At 44.4% G+C, this 18,222-nt stretch overlaps 1 protein-coding gene across 3 annotated transcripts in view; it reads right to left on the bottom strand.

Annotated features, from left to right (window-relative positions):
• Nucleotides 1-307: 307 nt before the first annotated feature.
• The window catches only part of LOC119698898 (sine oculis binding protein homolog), a 112,666-nt gene continuing 94,751 nt past the window's right edge, over nucleotides 308-18,222 (bottom strand). For 2 of the 3 annotated variants that reach the window (XM_038131625.1, XM_038131627.1), the window contains 2 exons: nucleotides 14,151-16,105; nucleotides 308-1,713 (listed from right to left, as the gene is read on the bottom strand). In XM_038131625.1, the coding sequence (XP_037987553.1) occupies nucleotides 14,153-16,105 (1,953 nt within the window). In that variant the 3' untranslated portion in view covers nucleotides 308-1,713; nucleotides 14,151-14,152. Of the gene's footprint in view, nucleotides 1,714-7,396; nucleotides 7,433-14,150; nucleotides 16,106-18,222 lie in introns of all 3 variants that reach the window. The other variant, XM_038131626.1, reaches the window with a different exon arrangement.

Below are 18,222 nucleotides of genomic sequence, written 5' to 3'. Positions count from 1 at the left end.
TTTTCATTTGTTTGTTTGTTTTTTTTTAAAAAGCGAGCTTACTCGCCCGGTGTGATTTCCAAGCTTTCACAGCTCTAATAAATAAGGAGCACCTGTAAAACAGTAGCTTGACTTAAGTGAATCTGTACAAAGGAAAATATAGAAATACAGTATATACATAGTGCTCATAGTGCACCATCACTACAAGGCTCTGGTTCAACTGACTCTGCTGCCCTGCTCCCAACACTGCTGACACAGAGACTCTGCTCCCGCAAACTGCTCCTCTCTTCCCCGCAGCAGCCTTATAGAAAAGGTGTACTCTGAACACTCAAGAGTGAACAATTGCTTTATTCGAGTTAGTAAACAGTTACACTGAATCACAAGGTGATCTGAAATTTTTTTAAGTTTTTTTTTTCTTTCTTTTTGATTTTTTCTGGGGTTTTTATGGGTTTTTGTATTTTTTTTCTTTTCTTTTTTTTTCTTTTTTATTTGTCAGAATGGGATACTCCACAACTCTCTTACCAATTCAGTGCCAGTATAACATGCTCTAGTGTACTTTTGGACTCTTGGCTACAACTGTACAAGTGCACACAAGTAAATTCTACCCTGTTATCCTCCACCCACTGATTGAGGATCAAATTGCACATTTCTCTTAACCATGACAGGAGAAAGCAAACAGTGAAACAGAATCATGGGGGATCTTTCTCACTTTACCCTTGTTTTCATTGGTTTGTCCATACCATTCTAATTATCATGAAAGGGCTATGCATATGGAGAGATTGTCTCACTGCCTTCCTGGATCACTGAAAACCATCAGGGTTGAAATTTCATCCAAGTCTTTCGTGACGCCCAGCAAATATTCCCCTCAGATTATTTTACACCTTGAGGGAATTTTGGTCTTTAGTTCAACACTCTTGCTCTGTTCCCAAATGGGGCGCTATTTAGGGGAATTTAAAGAGAAAGCTGAGAAGAATAAACATTTACTGAGTTCTCTTGGCATTCAGTCTCTGAAAAACCACAGTATAAACTATTCATGCTGCTTCTTACATCTGTCAAATCAAAAATTAAAAGCCATAAAAGTGTAACACTGAAAATATGGCATTAGAAAGGATAAAGGTGGCCTTTGTAAAAATAACAAGGAAAGTATATTAGCCAATAAAATATTCTAACTCTTCATTTAAAAGTGCATCATGGGTAGGACAGAGATGACTCTGAAGCGTTGCTACTCCAGTATTACCCCTTTCCCCCATCAAAACTTGAATAGGTCCAAAACCATACAATGCAAATCACGATTCTTAGTGTAGCAGCAAAACCACAGCAGTTTTTCAAAGGAAAAAAAAATTAAAAAAAAAATCCGTATCATTGTCCAGTCTCAAATATCTGAACTTCGAAGTCAGTGAGGGAAAAGTACCTATGTTGGTCCATGTGGTTTTTGAAACCCGGTGAAAAATCCCCCCCAGCAAGAAACAAAGAGGAAAAAGCGTTCCGAGAGGAGAAGAGGGGTGGTCGCAGGAATGCTGAGCACACTGTGTGGATCTATGATGTGCTGTCTTCTGGGTCAAAGGCACCCGTGGGACCGAGACTTCCTCAGGGGCTTCATGACAGGAAGCTGCTTTCTTTGCTGGACTTTCAGCCAGAGGGGGTGGTGAGCGGACCAGCTGGTGTCATTCGGTGGAGTGACGTGGTTTGCTCTGCTCCCTTTCTCCATGCAAGGTACCCTGTCAGTGAGCGTTCCTGCAAAGCAGACAAGCAGAGGGGGTCAGGGAGAGCAGCGAGAGGCTCATTGCAGGCAGGCTGGGCGCTGCCTGAGCTCGCGTCCCACACAGCCTCCCGCTGGGCAGGCAGCCAGGCTGAAGCACAAGCCCACTGCTCCGGCCTCGCCGGCCCCTCGTGCCTCAAGAGCCATTGGGACATGCAGCCTCCAAAGCTCCTGGAAAGGAAGATGGAGGAATTCCTGTGATATAAAGCTGGAAGCTGATATAATTATAGTTAATTCTCAACAACACCCTGGTAGTTATAAGCTCCTGAGTCTTAGTGTTTCTAGGGGATACTGGGAGATATACCATCGATTTCCCTTGTCAGCTGGCACATAAGCTACCTAGCAGCAACTGTCCCCTCTGTCTCCCTACACAGCGAGCTTTGGACTTTATCTCCTTGGATGGGATCTGCTGTCCCCTACAGATTTGGACTGAAACTCTGCAGTACTTATCAGCCTTAGTTTTGGTGCTGGGGCACACTTTCCTTCTCAGTGTGCTCCACATCTCCCCTTCATACTGGCTCCTCTGCAATCCTTCTCAACAACGTGCCTGTATCCCTTTGCCAAAACTCCACCCTCCTTACAGCAGAGACTGGAAGGCACATGGAATATGTCGACCAGCATAAACTTCCATGGCATGGAGACCATAATATCTAGGTTAAGGAGCAACATTTGTGCTTTCAGGCAATGTGCCCAGTGAGATGAGCTTCTTTGTGTGTACAGAGAGCTGTGAACAAGAACTAGACTGAGAATTGGGATCTATCCACCTACTAAGGTGAAGTACATGACTGCTTTCTGCCACATTTTTTTGGCTTGAAGTCTTGGTGTAAAAAGGGAAGCAGAGAAAATTAAACCTGTAATGTCTGAAGCTTCACACACTGCTGTCTCTTTCCATACATCAAGGTAAATGAATTTCCATCCCTCACTAACCAGTCTCGTAGTACTTGGTACAGCACAGACCAATAAGGGATTTGAGAGGGAAGGCATAAAGAAGTTCAGTGGCTCTTGATGCTTTCTGCCTGGAGCAGTCATCTAGCTGTGTAAGTTCTGTCTATTTTCCCCTGGTGCAGATGGACTCAGTGTAACAGGGTGTGCAGAAGGGCGAGAAGGACCTTCCCTGTTGACTGGCTCATATGGCAGTAATCGCATTTGATGAATGCATCTTTGTAGCAATCAAGTTGCGAAATAAAAACCCGTATAGGCATCACAGGCAAAGTTCTGTAAAGAAATGAGAACACACCAGTCATCACTGCTTCGGAGCTCAATGCTACGCACCTCGTGCCAGCACTAGCGTGCATGACCAGCACAATAAAGTCAGCTATTTATATCTCCCTCAAAAAAACCCAAATTACTTTTTAGAAGAGCGACATATGCTCTTCACCCTAGCTGAACCTGCCTTCAACACACATCAAATATTGCTGATCAGATAGAAAAACTTCATCAACCACAAAAGAATTTTCATTAGGATAAAGCCATGGAGTTGAACTTATGTGAGTTGTGCTGAGGTAAGCACACTAGGTTTTGTTTGCTTTCCAAAGTCAAGTAGAGCTGGGCTGATCCTGGGTTGGAAGACCACCTAGAAGTTGGAGGCAGGCTGTAGTTCAAACCCAGGAAGCAGCATGGAAAAGATGAGGGGAAGAGAACATGTAAGAAGGCTCATTTCTGCTCTATTGTTAATGCAGGGGGAAGGAGAATAACTCAACTGGATGATGACCCAGCTCAAGAAGGTGGCTTGGAGGTTCATCTGCGTGGGCTCAGATAATGATGCAGTTCTTCCATGCAACAGGTGGAAGCTGCACTGGTGCCCTGTGTGGCTGTTAGTCACAACCTGAGCAATTGGCAGCTGTGACACAGGCTGCACTCACCCACACAGAGCTTCCTCTTTGGCTGATGCCCGACACATAAGGATTTAAGTCTTTGCTCAGAGCAGCACAAAATGAGAGAATGGCAGGTCAATTTGGCAGCTCAGGCAAAGCCCCTCCACCCTTTGTTTCTTCTCTGCAGTTACCCAGCTATTTCCAGGTGCTGTTGCAGAGCTACAGCCCTTTGTCCTGTGGTGGGAAACTTGGTCCTGCCTGGTAGAGGCAAATGTGGTTCCTCACTTCCCTGCCCCTCCATGCTGAGGAGCTGGGTGGCTCAGCTGTGGGGAGATGTCCTTTTTCTCCTCCCCCACATCCAAGTACTGATCCCTGTGTATCTGCTCCCAGCACTGCCCCAGGAGCCAAGCATGGCAGCATGCTCCCAATGGCCACCAGAAAGAGCTGCTTTTCCACAGTGTCCTCCCCAGTCATGTCCTGCTCCCTCAGAGGGGCCATGTGATGGACATGGCTTTGGACTCATACACACATCCAGACACACACACAGTTTTTCCATGGTTGCTTCCCTGTCATTCTATGCCCCATTGAACATTTCTCTCTCCAGATTCACATCTTATTGTTCAGGAAAAATTAGACACTGGGTGGGGAAGGCTGAAACAACCGTTGATGTGGACTGGCATGGCAGAGTTTCCATAATTTAGCACAGCACTTAATTCAACCAGACAATGAATGCTGATGTGCTAAAAGAGGCCTGGTTCATCTGGGACATGCATGGCCCTAGAGTAAAGGAACTACAATTATTTTCTCAGGGAAACTGCTCTGAAGATAAACCACAAGAGTGCAGCTAAAGTCAGCATGGGAGCAAGCTCAGCCCTGGAAACACTCGGGAATCATCTGTTACTTGTAATAGTTCTGTAAATTTTAATTTATTTTTTTTTACAATTCTTAAAGCAGTTTAAGCTTCTTCATTAAAACCTTCCCCTTTGAATACTCTATGATTTATCTTTCCATGAGCTAATGGAAGGGATGCCACATTGCAAAAGACAGGGAGGATTTTTTGTTTAAATGGGAAAACAAGCTGAGTCCTTAAGCACCAACCCTTGATTTCAAAGACAGTGATTTCCTTCCGCTCTGTGATTGTAAGCTAAATATCCTCCTCAGCTTTGGGTCACCTGTGAAACTCAGGCTCTCCCTTCTACCAAAACATGAGCTGCAATCTGAGCAAACTTTGTGACTTTAGGGAGTGCACTGGGGAAGAGCCCTGGCATTGCCTTCTATGCCTAGGCAGAAGAAGTGGTAAAGAGACCCCCAACTCTGTGAATTGTTGCACCATTTTCTCCAGGCTCTTACTGACAGCGGGGGTCTCTGGTTTATACTTTGGGGCATTCTGAGGTACGTACATGGATCGTGCAAAGAGGAAAATGCCATCATGGGTTTGGACTTCTAATCTCTGCACTGGCAGTGACCCCTATGGCAGACCACAGAGCCTGCCAGGGCCAGTGCTGATTGCAGCTGGGTATATCTCCACAACAGCAAGGCAGCCCAGTCTCCCCCAGTTAGTGCAGCACCAGTGTGTTTGCCAGCCTTGTAAGTAGTGTGCTTTGCCCCACTGGTGTGAAGATGTAGCAGAAGATATGATTTTCCTCTGAAAAAGCACCAGCCAAATTTTCAACAAATTCTCCCATTCTAAGGTGGGATAAAGTTGAAATTTTGCAAGGTATTTTTAAAAAAGTAATAAAAAATCAGCCAACCCCCCCACCCCCTCAAAAAAACCCCAACCACAACACACCTAGAAAAAAAAAATCCAAACCAAAAAGTCAAACTGAACCAAACAAAAAAATGCCCAAAACTGAAAAACTGAAATAGAAGGTAAACCAAATCCAGACAGTTTCTACTCTCGTTACCTGAAAATGGGCAATCACTGTGATGCAATAACCCTTCTTTAAACCTTTGATTTTGTCTGAATGAGAACAGTAACTTCAGCTTGCATTTCAGCAGTCTCCTGTGGGCCTAAACCACTATTCCAAGGTGCTTCCCAATTTTGTTATTCAACCTGATCTCTCCAGTAAAACCAGTTACATAGCCAGAGAAAGGCAGTTTTAACTGCTGCTGGTGGTAAGGAGGATGGTGAGGATGAGTGTCTTGCTGAGCCACAGCCTGTACCTCCCTGAGAGTCCTCCTTCTCACCTGGGCTATACCTGGGCCTGGCTTTTTAACCTGAAATGTTATTGTGGGCCACAAAATTATAACAATTACAATAACAAAACTTTCTGAAGCAGCAATGAACCTTCTTAGTGAAAAGTTTCAGCATCCTCTATCAGGAAGCAATCAACGGTTTCCCATTTTCCCATGAACAACTCCACTGTCCATAACCATCCAGGACTGCATGCCTGGCACTGTCCTCATGGGGCTCCTCCCTGGTTTTCACAGCCCCTCTTCTGGTTCTTTCCAAGTCTTAACAAGAGCAGATGCAGACTTATCCAAAAGCAAGTGGGGGGCATGCTCAGATGGCAAAAATGTCACGTGGATTATCTTGTAGGAGAAAGAAAAGGAAAAGCTCATCCAGAACACATAAGGAGCAAGTGGGTGAGACCTGGCACAGACCTCAGTGCAGTGCCAGGCACCTTAGGGCATGTCCCTTATCCTCAACACTGAACTGGGCACTGAAAAACCTGCACTGGGCCCAAACACTGCTTTAGATTTTCTCTCTTTCTCACACCAAGAAGACAGGAACAATGTTTTTACCATCAAGATAACAATTTCAGCAATAATTGGCAAGCTGCTTCAAATAAAACTGAATTGGGGTTTCAGCTGATCTTTCAAATTCAGGGTCACAATTCAAATTTTCAGTGACTTGTCATGTATCCTCTCTAGTTGTGTTCAAGATTCTCTCAATTGGAGAATTCCTGTGGGAAAGGGCTTTTTTTCTCCTCTTTTTGGATAAGGAACTTAAAAGTGGCAGCACAAGTGGTTCATGAAACTTTGTAAATATTTGGAGCATAAGCAGACAACACAAAGTTTTGCACTTAACCATGTGGGCTCCAAATAAACGGCTGAAAATTGCTTTAACCATAGGTTTCAATATCAATCACCTGATGATGGGATGCAGATCTTTCCAAAGAGGTCAGAATTCCACAGTTATGTCACTCAACACTACCCAATCCTGAAACCCCCTATTTCTTAATTTTTTTCTTTTTAAATATCTGCCTTCATAGAAAATTATTACATTACACGGCATGAAAGTCCAAAACTGGGACTGGAAGATGGAGCACAGCAGGGAGTATGGGTGTCCTCTCAGCAAATGCAGTTCAGCTCTTTGCCTTTAGATAATTTGTTATTGAAGGTTGGCTCGAATTTAAGGCAGCAATGTTTCAGAAACACTTGGAAAAGCAAGCCAGCTGCAGGGCGGATATCATTACAAATTGAGACACATGTTGTACAGGAACACCATTCTTTTCAAATACCAAAGTTGTGTCTGGGGAAGCAAAGCCACGCAAAGGAGTCGGAGGCAGGACCTCGATCTGTAACATGCCGAGGGCCTTCAACTTGCATTAGAGGCACCAAGCGCTGAGTGCACACAGTACTGAGCAGGATCAAGCCCAGATATTTAATCAGCTGTAATTTTCATGGTAGAAGCAAACATTAAATAGTGGAGGGTTCTGCAGAACGTTAGAGGGTAGTCCAATTCATGGCTCTCACGAGATGATCACACACATTTCCAAAGACAACTTTCAGTCCTGCGAGTGCACTGCAGCTCATTATCAAAATAATGTAAATAAGGTCATTATTAGTAGGTCTCAGCTGTGAGGCTTTGACTGGTGGAGGCACCCAGAAACGTGCTTACCTTTATGGGACCAACAGGAGAGACTCAGCAGGTAATCTGAAAACATAAATTGCTTCAGAAAATCTTGCTTGCCACTGTCTGATTTCCACCTGACTTCTTGCTCAAAGAGCTTTGTTTCTACTTGTCTTCAATCTTCCACTGTGTTTTTTTAAGCAATAATTTAATTTTATCTTAAAATCTATACCTCGCTGCTTGAGTATGTCCAACTTTTTTACAACCACAGTCCTCAGGAGTGTTCTGCTCCTTTCTCCCCCACTTTCAGGTATTGCTTGTAATTCTGTTCAATAGTTTATAATCTTCTCACAGTCGTTCAGAGCTCACTGCTCCACACTGAGGTTGGCCATGGTGTTTCAGGGTCAAGCTTCACAAAGGCTGTGAGGTGCTTAGCTCCTCATCAGATTTCAGTGGCAATCAGACACATACCATCCAACATCTTGGCCCCTGCATGTCAAGGCAATCGATGTCTAGATGATGTTTTTACAAGTGTTTTTACAAGAGTCTGTTTTACTATGGTCTTTGTTGTTAGGGACTCTGTATTTAATTATGAGTTGTGCTTTCCTCCCCACCCCCATAAAATTCCCCTGTACCACTGACTTTGGTAGCTCGACAGCACAAGGACAGGCTAATGAAGAGCTCGAGTCTCCCCATAGGACTGTTTCACACTTAACACTTCTCAGTGCAGCCAAACTCGCTTTGAACCAAGTCAAATAAGAGGAACATTTTAGACCTTATAAGTATGAAAGTGCCTGATCAGTCTTTAAAGCCTGGCAAAGAATTATGAGCAACTCATTGTTTCAATATGAATGTGGGTTGCACCAACTTAGGGAATGCATAGTGCTTATTTCAGTTCAAATTATTTTGATTCCATAAGACAATTAAAACTAATAATGGCAAGTAAGCACAAAAAATATCTCTGAAATTAGTGGTCTGAGGTCCTGGGAGCTGTCAGGTAGGCTACAGTCTGTAGGTGTCATAGGTTCTTCAGATTTCTGTGGGTCTGTCCATTGAGCTATGCCTTTTTTGGCTGTCAAAGTTCCGGCCGTGCGTGTTGTTTGCCAACAGCCCTAGATGATTATTACCTTTACAAATCAGACCAGGTGTAGTTATTTTCTAAACTGAGTTCAAGAATCAGATTTCATATTTGAAACATGTGCCCTGGGAGGTTTTATAGAAAAGCAGGAGGAGCCCATCAGAAATCAGCACTTGCTCCTTTGATTCAAAGAGTGTGCAGTGATCTATGGCAGCGTACCACGAGCCTGCTATTTACTGCCACTGAGACGGAAGTTAGCACTCCCACACCCGGCAGCAAGATGTGGGAGCTGAAAGCTACCCTGGAAGTATGTCATTTTATACTTCACTATTTTGAGAACCCTTTTTTTTCTTTTTTTTTTTTTTTTTTTCTTTTTCTTTCCTATTTTTTTCTTTTTTTTTTCTCCCTGGGAAATCCTTTTTCTGACTTAATATACCTGAGAAGGTATACAGGCAATTTTGAAACATAAGATCACACTGCTAGAGTGAGGCAGCTCTCAAGGGCAAAGCTTCAGTTCCAAGCAAACGTGTTTAAGGCTTTGTGGTGTTAAAAGTCTCTTTTCTCCCCCTTTGGATAAATGGAAAATTTCTGTAGGCTAATAAGAAGCCAGGTGAAGGAAAACTTCTGAAGCAGAAGAGTAGGTGTTAAGTGCATGAGTCCAATTACTCTGCTGATTTAAATTAGTTTTGCACCAGTGGAACTATATCCACTTAAAATTAGCTAAGGCTCTGGCCCGTAGTACCATGTCAACAAAGATGACTAGCATAGAAACGTGTTCAGATACAGAAAAACTGTTTTCAGCTATATCTTTAAGGTCAAATTTTGTCCTGATCATAGCAAGCTGGGCAGACGTAAGAAAGATGTTGGTAGATAGATACAGTGACAGAGGAGATCTAAAATCTCTAAGGCTAAAAAAAAAAAGGAGGTTAATAGCTATGCCCCTTGCCTCAGGAATCCAGATCGGAGCAGGAAATCTCGTGCTGGACCATTATGGGCAGAGGAGCTCAAAGTGGCATATATATTACTTCTGCTCTGAACTGAGTGTTCTGCATGCTGTATATTTTTATGAGTACAGTGCATGGACTAGACAGCTGAAGGTTTGGGTCTTTTACACAGCAGACCCTGGGACATACAGGTTGGCTCTGTAGGTGGCCATACACCTACTATTTTCATTACTTCTGGAAGAAATTTTGCTGTCACAAGCAGAAAAACTCCTTCCTTTCCTGACCCCTGTGTCCCCAAAGCAGGATTACCCAACACACACACATACGCACACACAGAAGCTAGTTGTGAGTTTAGCATGTGCCACTTCATTTTCTCATTTAGTTTAACATAACTATCATGTTAAATCCAAGCAGACCTCTGTGTTTTCATTTCTTTGCTTTAGGAAACATTGACATCAAAGCTGGCGGGTTAAAACTGATCCCGCCAGGGCATAAAGCATGTAGGCAGGCAACACTAACACTGCTAATTTTAGAAACTCACATTGCTCAAACTTGAAAATATAACACTCAACAGAATACTCTTCCTAGCTTCATTCCTTTATCATAGCAGGACTTTGGCACTGAGACATCTTTTGATAGCTTTTCAAATTGCATCAAGTTAAAACAGCTTGACAGTCCACATCCTGATGGAGAAACTTAACTTTAACATCAAGGATTATGTTGCTGATTAGCACTTTCAATAATCAAGTAATTGGTACATTAAATAATCCAGAAGTTGGCAACTTGCCCAAAAAGGTCACGCTTGCACTGATTCCTTTTTAGAGAGTCCATGTTGCTGTTATATGAATTCAATCTGTCTGTCCAGAACTCTAGCGTAAAAATATTTGGCTGATTTCCTTCTTGTCACACAATTTGATGGGAAATAAAATCCAGGAAAAGTTGCACATTAGGGCAATATGTTCAGATTTTCCAATTCAAGTAGGTGAGATGTAAGAGGGAAAAAAACAACTGACTGGACTTTTTTTCTCCCAGGTTAGCGTGGCCAATGCTATCAACACAAATCTCCAAAGGCCCAAATCAACACATTTGTTAGTGCAGCTTCTATCCTCTTTCTAATTTATTGGAATTTCTATGAGGTTGGAGTCTCTCTTAAGGTATCCTTCCCACAACTGGATTGCAGAAGGGTTTTATCTCCCTAATTCCCAAGGCCTGGGCAGGAGGAACTAACCCATGGGCATGGCAGAGGTCAGGGCTGCGGGTGCAAGAGGCTACACTGATGTGCTCCTCTCCCTGTCGTCCCCTCTGCGCAGACACAGACAGGCTCAGTCCTCACAGGGCAGAAATCTAACGCAGAGCCCTTTTGTTCCCCCAGACTGGCTATGACCAGCAATGCTGAAATAGCAAAAGAAGGGCTCTGCATGAAACCACAGAGTCCTCACCTCAAATCAGTCATCAGAGCTGCACAAATCACTTGTGCGTGCCTTGAGACGCTCAAAACCCACCCGCATTTCACTGAGGTACCCACTGGAATGAGACGGTTACCATGCTGTTTACTTCTGCTGAGTATTTGCAGTATCCTCTTTCCCTTGGAGCACATAAGGACCCTGGTCTCCCACATCTTCTGCACAGAGGCTACTTCTTTTCTTTTCCTGGAGGAACGAGGGAATGGACACAGGCTAATAACCATCACCATGCCGTGCTACGCTACTGCACAAGCCCCAGGGGTATGGCAGACACCTAGGCTGGGCTCCTTAACTCCCAGTGTCTATGTGGACATCTAGGTCTGTGCCAGTCACCCTAAGTTTGCCTCATTGCAGGCAGAAATAGGCACTCCTAGGGCACAATTCATCTGAGCTGTCTTAGTTGTTGACTCTGGGATGAGCTCAGCTGTCTCTTTGAAGTGCCGGCTTCTCTAGGTTAAAGAGAGTTTAGACAATTAGCTCAGCTGCATCTTTGTTACAGATGTCTATATTGGGTCAGATTAATCTTGCCTGGCAACCTGAAAACTTTCCTGTAAGACAACCCTTACACTGAGGCAAAGAAATATGAAAAATTCAGGATGAAAGGGAAAATCGCTATTCCTGAGGATAATCACAGTGGCAGTTATTGACATTTAGAGAATACAAAGGGCTGAGGACAGTAACTGAATGATAAAGAATCTCCGTCTTTCCAATGCAGCATGTTCAGTTTGCCAACTTTCTCTCTCAAATACTATCCGTGAAGTGATGTCGTGAATAATCATGTCAACAGGCAAAAATACACAACTCAGTGAGGCCAGAACTCTCTCTGAGGATTTAGGCTTTGGCTTTGAATGATACTAAACTCTTCTTGGGACTGGGACCTTGAAGAGGCAGGACGGCTGCAGCCTGGATAGTCCAGGCAAGCAGAAATAGATGCTAAGAACCAGCCTGTCTGACTACAGAGTAAGCACATAAATGTGCAAGTGTTCTAGCACTGTCTTGAAATAAGCAGCTATGAGCAGCTTCAATGAGGTGGGAAAGGAAGGGTTAACCATGGCTCTCCTAAAATTTAATAAAAAGGATACAGCCAAATAGCGGCCTTCCCACTAGATCAAATCACTACCCCTAGGTAGAAGCATGCATACATTTATGAAGGGAATCTTTCAAGCTCCAAAGGTAACACTGGGGTCTGCAATAAAGATATTGCTGGTGAGGGACATACATTCCACACCTCAGGGGTGGGTAGGGGGATCCCCACTAATAGGACCTAGGAGTGTGTAAAGATTTTAAATATTAATTTGACTACCAAGTTCCTGTATATGCTGATTACTAGTCCAAGAATGTGATAGTTGTCCTCTCTTCTTATTAGTGTATCTTTTATATGTGTCAGCACATGCTGAGAGCAAAGAATAATGGTTGTGTTCCACCGAAGAAAGTAAATAAATACTGCTGGTGATCAAGGGAAGAAATGTTTCCAGCCCTGCAACTAGCACAGGGAAGGCTGTGTTAACAAATGAGAAGGCAGTCCCGGCTATACTATATATCTTTGATGGTGCAATTAGCCCACACTGATGGAGCAGGGAGATACTGCAATGGCCCAGATTACACAGCCTGCTGCTGCTATCTGTGGCTGTAGGTGCCAAACACCACTGCAGTCATTATTTGTGCTACCAGGAACAGGGATTTACTGGAGGCTACAGAATATTCCACGGATTGTAATGAAATCTGGCATGTCACCAAGCCACATCCGGCGAAGCATCAGTATTTTACTGCTGAACAGATTTCTTGCAACACCCACCATTTCCCCTTTTCCTGAAAGAAGCTCTTTCTGCTTGTGAATCTAAATAAATTCCGTTACATTAGTTTTGTTAAGGAATATATTCAGTGCAGGTAGCACAGTGTGCAGCTGCAGTGCCAGCTGCAGGTTGAGCTCTGGGGGGGCCAGAGCCCAAGCCTGAGCACCAGGCAAGTGGGGGGGATCAGGCACTGATCCTTTCCATAACAAAGGACACAGGGTGACCAGACACCCCCAACAACCCCCAGACTTCCCTGTGCTTAGACTGTGAGGGTATAAAAGGTAAAAAAGCCCAGGGTTCCTTTGTTCTGGATCCCTACACAAAGGCATCAGCTTGAGCTGTTGTTTTGTTATTTATTTATTGCACCATGATGAAATTATTTTAATTCCTTGGATATCTGAGAACTCTGCTATGGGAAACCTGGGGTCAAGCCAGTGAGGAGACCTGGTCTGATTGTGTGAGTGTGGGGTGTGTAGCTGTGGAGGAGCTTTGTCCCAGCTCAGGTGGTACAAGAGTGACTGCCAGAGCCGTTCTTGCATGGTCAGACAGGGAAGATTCATTAGACAGTTTCTCACTCGCAGGTCTGAAGCATCAAACACATACTAAACAAAGAGTTTTACAAAGATGCTATACTATCAGAGGGATTCAGTAGGCTGGAACTTGGAAACAAAGGATGAGACGTTTCTGCATCTGGAGCACTGTCTTTGGACAAGCCATGGGGGTTGGTGGAGTTACCCATATCTCTGTCTTGCTTTGCAGCCCTACCAGGAGCCACAAACATACACAAAGCACAGGGCTGGGGCAAATCTCAGCTGCTTTTCTAAGGTGGGAGACTTGCACCAAAGGCAGATACCTCAGACAAGGCAGTAAAGCCCCACGGCAGAGGTTTTGCTGCAATAAGCTATAGTGGGCAGGTCCCAAACAGCAGGCAGTCCCTAAGCACCAATACACCAACACCAGAAAGGAAAGCTCATGGAGAGGAGTTCACTCTCTTGAGAACAGCTCAGTGGAAAGCCAGGGTGCAGTCTGGAGGCAGATCAAAGTATGATGGCTGGAGGTGACCATTTGCTAAGTCCATTGGATCTGAGCTAGCAGGAAGCTGCTGGGTCATCCGGCTCTATGCTATGCTGGAGGGCAATTTCAGTCATCCTGAAGGCTTGAGCTGCTGTGTAACTCAGCTGGAATAAGTAAGCAGATTAATGGCCCAGACCTGTACCATATTCTAAGCAGAAAACCACTGACTTTGACATACACAGCACAGTAACTTCACAGCCAGAACCATCATGACATGTTCTGTGAGCAAAAAAGTAATGAGGCTGCTGATGAATGGAATACTGACAAGTACAGATGCAATACAACACAAAAAACAATACTACAACAAAAATACCAATAGTTTTCTGAAAGTGCTCATAAATTGGAATTTGTATCTTTCTGTTTCATAAAGGCCACATCCACATGAGTTTGCCCTCATACCTGAAAATACTGAATTCTATTCACACAGAAGGCAGTAGTGATTACACAAACCTTTACTTATTCTGATTTCGAATTCGGAGACACCTCCTTTTCAATGGTGGCTCCAGATCCTCTGGCCCTGTGCTGAGTATTGGCGTTGAGATAATGCACGGCGCAATAGCAGTCTTTTCTGCTGGTTTTGGCACAGGCTGGATCACGCAACCTGTCTTGGGCAGCATCCTCAAAGCATACGCATGGTCCTCGTCCGCTGGATTGTTAAGGTTCGGGTCCTGTTTGTCTCCCCCAGCCAGGGGCTCCTCCCCAGTCTTCTTGCCAGCATCTCCCTCAAGGTGGCAGTTTGACGCACAGTTGTTCTCCTTAACGGACTCCAGCTCGCTCACCGCCAGCTCCTCCGGGGACTGGGGCTTTTTCGGCTCCTGGGGCGGCTCCGGGTTCTTGGAACCCTCTGTGCTCTTTGTGCCATTCACAATGACGTTGCACACCGCTGCGCCAGCTTCCAGTCCTGGCGTGCCAGAGGCCAAGGAGACGGGACAGCAGTGAGCTCCGTCACTGCACGGTAACGTTTTTGAGTCAACCGGGCTGCAGTTGTCCCTGCAGTCACTGCAGTTCCTTTTGTCTGAGCTACCAAAAGCCAAATTTACAACACTGTTAGGTTCACGTTCAACCTTCACTTGGGCATGTAGAGCCCTGTGGATGACATTGTGCAGCCTAGACCGGTGGCCTACTGTTAGGTCTATCACACCGTCCTGTGGACCCTGTAGCACACTGGGGAAACCAAATTTACTGTTCGCTGGACTACCAGGTCTGACAGTCAAATCAACAACTTCATTTTTACTGTGCTCCTGAAGCACTTTAGCTTGATTAAGGGACTGGCCTGAGCAGCTCGGTGATGAGTCAGAGGACTTGGATGATCCTTGCTTCGAATCTCGAGGGGATGAAGAGCTATTGGTTGGCTTTGCCCCAGGCGTCTCGCTGGAGGTACTCGGAATGAAGCTTTCGCCATTGCTGGAGAAGCCGTTGGGGGGTTTGGAGTCGTTGATGTGAGGGATGGGGATGGGAATGGGGATGGGAACGGGCAAAGGGACAATGACAGGATATGGCACTAGTAGAGTTGGGGGTGGCACGAGTGGGGCAAGGGATGGCAATCCAAAGTTCATCATCTGTGGCATAGGCATAGGACCATTTGGCATCATGCTGACAGGGGGGAAGGGAAGACTGGGCAAAGGAGCTCCGGGAGGGGGAGGTGGCAACAAGCCGGGAGGATTCCCAGGCATGGTAGGTGTTGTGGGGGGATGGATATGGGGGGAAAGCATTGGCCTGTGCATGGGGCTAGAGGTGGGACCCATATTTCTGGGACCACCTGGTGGGGGACCAATTCCAGGAATCATTGGATTTGACAGAGGGCTGTTAGGATTTGAGGCATGGTGAGGTGGCCCACGAATAAACGGTGGACGGATTTGCTGCATAATTTGCTGTTCCATGAATATGGGCAGAGGAACTGGCCCACGGTTTGTCATCACCATGGGAGGACTGCGAGGAGGGACACCAATTGGAGGCACAATGCTAGCAGGTGGCTGGACAGAAACCGGTGGAATATTTGGATTCTCACTGATGGGAATAGGTTTGGGAACTGGCGTGGGGATTTTAGTGACAGAGCAGTTGGCAGTGTCAGACGGAGAGGCAGTGGTAGAGGCTGATGGTCCAGGGCCTTGAATTTGGCCAGCTGCAGACGCTGGGGATGGGGCTTTTCTCCGAGCATCTGCTAGCGGTATATTCCAAGAATCTGGAGTCAGCAGCTGCACCCCAGTGCCTTCTGCTTTATTTTCGACTGGAGGATGTAATGTACTGCACAGTCCAGCTGGAAGATTGGCCTGTGTCTCTTTGTAGAAAATGTCCATTTTGTACTGATTGAGACATTTTGCACTGCAGAACTGAAGCCTTCTTTCCCCGTCCCCAAAATCCAGATACTCTTTTGTGTGTCTTATGTGCTTACACCAGTCACATACCTACAACACAGTAATAAAATCAAATCAGGTAAGAAAAGCAATCTTTTCTTCATAGTGTTATTTTAAAAGTAATTTTTCAGTTGCTAAACACATTATTTTTCTAACAGGAAAAAAAGAAGTTACATTTTTGAAAACCGCACCTTTTTTTTCCCCCCCCAACATTTTAATGAATTGAATGCCACTCCCTTTTCTGGCTCCCGTGATCTCAGTTCTACCTTATACGATGCCTTATATGTCTTAAACCCAAAGCACAGAGAAGAATCCTCAGCTGGCATAAACTGTTAGAACACGCATATGTAAGCACGCAAAGTCCATATGAGTACGGCTGCGATTACTCCTTGGTGGTAATCTAAGCACGTCTGTGCCATCTGAGATGCCATACTACACAAGGAGCGCGAGAACTGGAAAAGGACTCAGAAAATTGCTGGAAATGAACACAAACCATTCTCTGCTAAACTGCAGCACACCGTAACATTTAGTATTCTACTAAGGGTATCAAATAATAAGTTGGAAAGAGTGTGCTATTTCAAAATAGCATCACAGAGCAAAAAGCATCATTGATTCTTTGCCCTTCATTCCAAGGAGAAACTTGGAAAAAGTCAAGATATTTGTGTAAGGTTCGAATAGTCCAAATTTGTGATGTTTCAGCAAGCTGGAATTATTTTCTGAGCTGTTTGCCCACTCTTGTGTACAAGTCACTTTGAGTAAAACTTCTTGGCAAGCAAGGACCTGTTTAGCAACTTCTCAAATACTATGGCAAAAAGTTTGCATTGCAGGCTCAATTTTGTTTTGTTTCTCTGCTTTCCATTTAATCCTTTTTTTTTGTGCTGCTATTGGTGTGGTAAAGGCACAGCCAATTTTTTTTTAAATAAGGCTGCAGAACTAATTAAGCTGTGAAAGGTTTTCCCAGTTGTAAACCACTAGACACCAAAGTTCAAAAAATAGTCATTCTAGGCTTCAGAATCCATTACTTCAGAGAAATTATTGTGATTTCATTAACACATTAATTTTGCAACACCAACAGCTCTCACAGATGGTGAAGACATGATCTACAATTCAAATATGACTCTTGTTTGCACAAATGCCTTTCCTTCATATGGCATTTTAAACAAGAATTAATATGAGTAATCTTGCCATAGCTATAAACAGATAAACAGATGTCAGATTTTTCAGTGCCTCACTTTTTTGACAGAATTTTACACACACAAAACCCCCCCATTTTTGTCATTTACATTAGTTCTCAAAATACTCCACTGACAGAGATTTTTGGTGCTTTCTATCAGCATGTTGAGCCTATGACCATGTCATAATATATCCTGGTATTGTTTCCTCTGCCTTTTCCAAATAGCCCATATTAGCTTGTTTTGAAATGACTCTATCTTTTGTACGGAGGAAAAAAATACACTAAAAACCCCAAAGAAGACTATGATTGTGAAAAGACGGCATTAAAAGGATAATTAATTTTAATAACTATTGGCCATATAAACAATTCAAAACAACATATGCTGGGCATCTGATTACCCATCTCATTTAACTCTCAGCTTTCCTTTAATATAAACAGTGGCGACATTCTTGAGTTTTCAGTAGTATATCTTTAATGTATATAGACACACACACACACACACACTGTATGCTATGGCTATTAGCCCATTTAACTCCTCAACCTTTTGGCTATCCTGTCAAGTCACTATTTGTTTCCCTCCTGCTCCCCTCCCCATTCACACACACAGGCACACACTCCCTCTCTTTTATCCCAACATTGAAATCAAGATAAATAATCAGTTGAGAAGCAGCAACCCCTGAGTCAGCCATGAAGTTTTGTGAATGCAGGACCCAGATTTTTAACTCGGGCATGCAGACACTGTGCCCCATGAGATAAAGCAGAGGGGCTGCTGGTTCTGCTTGGCACATCTGGCATCAGCAAGGCTGTATTTCCAGCATGGTCCCCCATGGCAAGAAAGGAAATTTCCTGGTGCAAACAAGTCCAGCCCTGCATTGAACACACAGCGACACTGTCACACCCTAAAATACGTGGGCAAAAAGGCTGTCAAATGCACAGAACTGCTGAGATAAATGCCTGCAGTGCCGTGGTGCATGCACCCCCCCAGACGTGGGGC

The sequence above is a fragment of the Motacilla alba genome, chromosome 3 (assembly GCF_015832195.1).
Source record: "Motacilla alba alba isolate MOTALB_02 chromosome 3, Motacilla_alba_V1.0_pri, whole genome shotgun sequence".
Taxonomy (NCBI): domain Eukaryota; kingdom Metazoa; phylum Chordata; class Aves; order Passeriformes; family Motacillidae; genus Motacilla; species Motacilla alba.
This window is presented reverse-complemented; position numbering and strand designations above follow the sequence as displayed.